A 5,148-nucleotide genomic window follows, 5' to 3' on the forward strand; every position below is an offset into this window, starting at 1 on the left:
TACATTCTCTGATTGTCTCTTGTGCAGAGCAGCCAGGGGTGCCCAGGGCTGTCATGCAGAGCAGGGTCCTGCAGCCCAGGGCACTGTGCTGGGGCAGGGACTCTGCTGCCTGCCAGGGACAGCTCTCAGCCAGCCCTGGCAGCTGCTCCCAGCACTGGGGGACAAGATCTGGGGGGGAGGAGACAGCTGGTAAGGCTTGGGAGTGTTCTCCTTCTGTGGTGAGGATGCTGCATTGTTCAGGACTGGTCCCAGCAGGACATTTAAATCCACATAATTTCCAGGTTGATTATACAGGGAGCACAGGAAGGCAGGGGCTGCATAAAAGTGAAATTCCTGGAAAATTCTGTCTTTTTAATCTATTGATCTGGGTTGCCTGGATAAGAAATTGCACATACATATTTATCTCTCAATTCAGGTCGAGAAAAATAAAAAGAAATTTCTCTCAGGTATTAATAAACCAGGAAGTGACAGAAATCAGCACAGGGCCCTCTAGAAGCTGCATCAGTTTTGCTTTTCCAGCCTCCTCAGAGTTGCTCTGTTGCCATCAGACGCTGCAGAGCCTGAGCTGCCCCTGGGCAGTGCCAGAGCTGGGAGGGGTCTGCAGGGCAGAGCTGAGCCCCCAGGGCTGGTCTGGGCTCTGGCAGCACTGGCAGGGCCAGCCCTGGGCACAGGGAAGCAGCTGCTGGCAGGGACAGCTCCAGGCAGGAGAGCCCTGGGCAGGCAGTGGGGGAAAAGTGACCCCAGGCTGTGCTGGGATACCTCAAGTCCTCTCCAAACCCAACTATTCCATGATTACTTTTTTTCAGATCCCCATGCCAAGGCACCACAGCAAATGTCCAACAGCAGCTCCATCAGGCATTTCCTCCTCCTGGCATTGGCAGACACGCGGCAGCTGCAGCTCCTGCACTTCTGCCTCTTGCTGGGCATCTCCCTGGCTGCCCTCCTGGGCAACGGCCTCATCATCAGCGCCATAGCCTGTGGCCACTACCTGCACACGCCCATGTTCTTCTTCCTGCTCAACCTGGCCCTCAGTGACCTGGGCTCCATCTGCACCACTCTCCCCAAAGCCATGCACAATTCCCTCTGGGACACCAGGAACATCTCCTACACAGGATGTGCTGCACAGCTCTTTTTCTTTATGTTCTTTATCACAGCAGGGTATTCACTCTTGACCATCATGTGCTATGACCGCTACGTGTCCGTCTGCAAACCCCTGCACTACGGGACCCTCCTGGGCAGCAGAGCTTGTGCCCACATGGCAGCAGCTGCCTGGGCCAGTGCCCTTCTCAATGCTCTGCTGCACACAGCCAATACATTTTCCCTGACCCTGTGCCATGGCAATGCCCTTGGCCAGTTCTTCTGTGAGGTTCCACAGATCCTCAAGCTCTCCTGCTCACACTCAAACACTCTCAGGGAAGTTGGACTCATCACAGTTAGTGCCTCGTTGGTATTTGGTTGTTTTGTGTTCATTGTTTTCTCCTATGTGCAGATCTTCAGGGCTGTGCTGAGGATCCCCTCTGAGCAGGGACGGCACAAAGCCTTTTCCACCTGCCTTCCTCACCTGGCCGTGGTCTCCCTGTTTGTGAGCCCTGGTATATTTGCTCAATTGAAGCCCCCTTCCATGTCCTCCCCATCCCTGGATCTGGCCCTGTCAGTGCTGTACTCGGTGGTGCCTCCAGCCCTGAACCCCCTCATCTACAGCCTGAGGAACAAGGAGCTCAAGGCTGCAGTTAGGAGACTGATGACGGGATGCTTTCAGGGACATTAAAATGCTGGTCAGTTTCTGCAAATAACTTATAAAAAAAGTTATCTTTGATTTTTCTTTATGGTTTGGTTGTAGTGGAATTTTTTCCTTTGTATTAGTTCCTCTTATTGTCCAGAAAAAAAAGCAGCTGTTTGTACCATTTCTCATTTTGTTTCTCTCTGCCTTCCATGTGGCCACAGACTGTATCAATGAGGGGCTGCGGTCTTGATGGCTTTAAAGGAACTAAAGGATCTCCCAGCAAAGTTTTCTGCAGAGATGCCCTTGTGTTGCCTTCTCTGGAGCTGCAGCAGCAATGTCTGTGTGCAGAGCTGGGGGCAGATCAGTGCTGGCCCAGCAGCTGTGCCCAGCAGCAGCAGCACTTGGTGTTGCCAGTGCTGCTGCCGTGGCCCAGCCCCACTGCCCTGGTGGCCCTGGTGTTGCTGCAGGGCCTGAGTGCTCTCGGGGCCGGGCACAGCCCTGGGGGTGGCAGTGCCGGGGCTGCAGCAGGGACAGGCCATGGGCACTGCTGGGGCAGCGCTGACGCCTCAGGCCAGGCCCTGGGGGCTCCAGGCTCCTTGCCCAGGCTCTCTCAAGAACACGCCCAGGCCAATGCACAGCACAGAAAATCCCGGTGAGCAGCCCCAGGCTGGCCGTGGGCAGGCTGGGGGCAAACTGCATGGCTGGGGCTCTGCAAGGGCCATGGGGGAGATGGGAAGGAGCAGCAGAGCAGGGGCTGATCCATCCCCAGTGCACTGGACAGCCCAGGGCAGCATCCCAGAGCGTCCTCATGGAGCTGCCAACAACATCCCCCCTCTGCAGCCCTGGCCTCTCCCCCAGCTCACACAGGTGCCCCATCCTTGCAGGCACAGACACGGCAGCACTGGCTCAGCAGCCCCTGTTTGCATTGCACACAGCAGGGGGGGCACCCCCATGTTGTTGGTGTGGGGACATGAACCTGAGGGAGCACAAATGCCATCAGCCCCTGGGGCCAGCAAGGGCTGGGGGACACCAGGGAAACCACTCAGCTTTGTCCAGGCCTCTGCAGTCAGCCAGAAAGTTTGTTCCCATCAGCTGGGAGTTTCCTGTGCCACTGCAGACGCTGTTGCTCAGAGCCAGGGCTGCGTGGCAGCCACCCCCAAACTGCCCTGAGCATTTCCTCTGCTTCACCTTTGCTTTCTTTATTCTTCCTTTGTAAAAATTTCTTCCTATTGCCCACCCCTGTTCTCTCCCCTGCAAACAGCCCATCCCTGTTTGCTCTTTCCTCTCTGGCCCCACTCCCCATTGCAGTTCCTGACTTGGCCCCATGGGAACGTCCCTTGGGCAGCAGGATCATCCTACAAGTGCTGCAGGAATTGTCTGCAGGCTCCTGCAGTGCCTGGTGCTGCTCCCTTGCCAGAGGCACCCCAGGCCAGGGGGGCACATCTGGGCTGCTGTGTCTGCCTCTGGGGCTCCCTGTTGTGGGCAGTGAGGAGGAGCTGCAGAGGCTCAGCAGGACTGACAGGATGGGCTTTGGGGCTGGCAGGAGAAGCTGAGGGACCTGGGCTGCTGGAGCTGCTGAAGAGGAGGCCCAGGGCACATCCTGTGACTGCTTCAAGGGTGGTTTCAGAGAATCACAGAATCAGCAAGGTTGGAACAGGCCTTGGAGATCATCAAGTCCAGCCTGTGCCCTGACACTGCCTTGTCTCTCCTGAGCCTCCTCTTCTCCAGGATGATCAGCCTCAGCTTCCTCAGCCACTCCTCACAGCACTTGTGCTCCAGACTCATCCCCAGCCTTGTTGCCCTTCTCTGGACACGCTCCAGCCCCTCCACATCCTGCCTAAATTGCGGGGCCCAGAACTGGACACAGCACTTGAGGTGCTGCCCAAGCAGTGCCGAGCACAGGGGAAGAAGCAGTGCCCTGTTCCTGCTGGCCACACCATTCCTGATCCAGTCCAGGAGCCTTTGGCCCTCTTGGCCACCTGGGCACGCTGCTGGCTCATGTCCAGCCTTCTGTCCATCAGTCCCTGCAGGTCCCTTTCTGCCTGGCTGCTGTCCAGCCACTCTGTTCCCAGCCTGTAGAGCTGCAGGGGGGTTGTTGTGACCAAAGTGCAGGACCCGGCACTTGGACTTGTTAAACCTCAGCTTGCTGGATTTGGGCCCTGGATCCAGCTTGTCCAGGGCCCTCTGCAGAGCCCTCCTACCCTCCAGCACATCCACACTCACACCCAGCTTGGTGTCATCTGCAAATTTGTTGATGCTGGACTCAATCCCCTCTTGCAGATCATCAGTGCAAACATTGAAATCCATGCTGGCTGGCTCTGATCCCTCGGCCATCCTGTGGGTGCCCTGTGGTTGCACTCAAGGTGATCTGTTCCATAACCTTGCTGGGCACCCAGGTCAGGCTGACAGGCCTGGAGTTGCCCAGCTCCTCCTTCCAGCCCTTCTTGGGGATGGGCTCACATTGGCACCTCCAGTGCTCTGGGACCTCCCTGCTGAGCCAGGACTGATGGTAAATGATGGAGAGCAGCTTGGGGAGCTCATCCACAGCTCCCTCATTCCCCTAGCATGGATCCCATCTAATCCCACACACCTGTGAGCATCTGAGTGGCTCAGCAAGTCACCAAGCGCTTCCTCCTGGATTACAGTGGGCTGTTCTGATCCTTGTCCCCATTTATCAGCTCAGGTGGGCACTTGTCCTGAGGACAAACTGTCTTCTTTTTGAAAATTGAGACAAACAAGGTGTAAATTAGCTTAGTTTTTTCCTTCTCTGTAGTTACTTTAGTTCTCTGTGTAGGAGCTGAGCTTGTGACCCCTTTAGTTAAATTCTCCACTGCATCCAATAAAGAATAGAGATTCTCCTTTTCCCTGTTTTTGCTTTAAATTTTTTTATAAAAACACTTTTTGTCTTTTACAGAAGCAGCCAGTTAAGTTCTAATAAAGCTTTCACCTCTCTAATTTTCTTTCTGCATAGCCTAACAATATCCTTAAACACTTCCTGTGTTGCCAGTCCTTTATTCTTCTAGTTCCCACAAAAGCTGCATGAGCAGCCAGGACATTTTCCTCATTAGCTCGTGTTTTGGCATGCTGGGACTGGCTGCTCCTTCCCCGTTAAGATTACTTTCTGGAAATGTGTTCATCCTTCCTAGACTACTTCCTTTTTAAGGGGTCCCTTAAAAAAATCAGTACCTGATTTGGTACTCCCCAAATCAGCATCCTAAATAGGCCAAAGTCTGCCCTTCCTAATTCCAGTGCAGAATTTTTGTTGCTGCCCCTCCTTCTTTCACAGAACATTGAAAACTTGATTATTTCATCGTCACTGTGCCCCAGGCAGCCTCCAAACCCCACATCTGCCACCAGCCCTTCTCTGTGTGTGAACAGCAGCAGACAGAGCTTTCCTTTGCAGTGGGAGTGTTACCAAAAATTCA

At 54.7% G+C, this 5,148-nt stretch overlaps 1 protein-coding gene across 1 annotated transcript; it reads left to right on the forward strand.

The window, feature by feature from the left end:
• The first annotated feature begins 1,069 nt into the window (after positions 1-1,069).
• LOC141730219 (olfactory receptor 14J1-like) lies at positions 1,070-1,768 on the forward strand. Its single transcript, XM_074547650.1, has one exon. The coding sequence runs from the start codon at positions 1,070-1,072 to the stop codon at positions 1,766-1,768; it is 699 nt and encodes a 232-aa protein (XP_074403751.1).
• The last annotated feature ends 3,380 nt before the right edge of the window (positions 1,769-5,148 follow it).

The sequence above is a fragment of the Zonotrichia albicollis genome, chromosome 9, assembly GCF_047830755.1.
Source record: "Zonotrichia albicollis isolate bZonAlb1 chromosome 9, bZonAlb1.hap1, whole genome shotgun sequence".
Taxonomy (NCBI): Eukaryota; Metazoa; Chordata; class Aves; order Passeriformes; family Passerellidae; genus Zonotrichia; species Zonotrichia albicollis.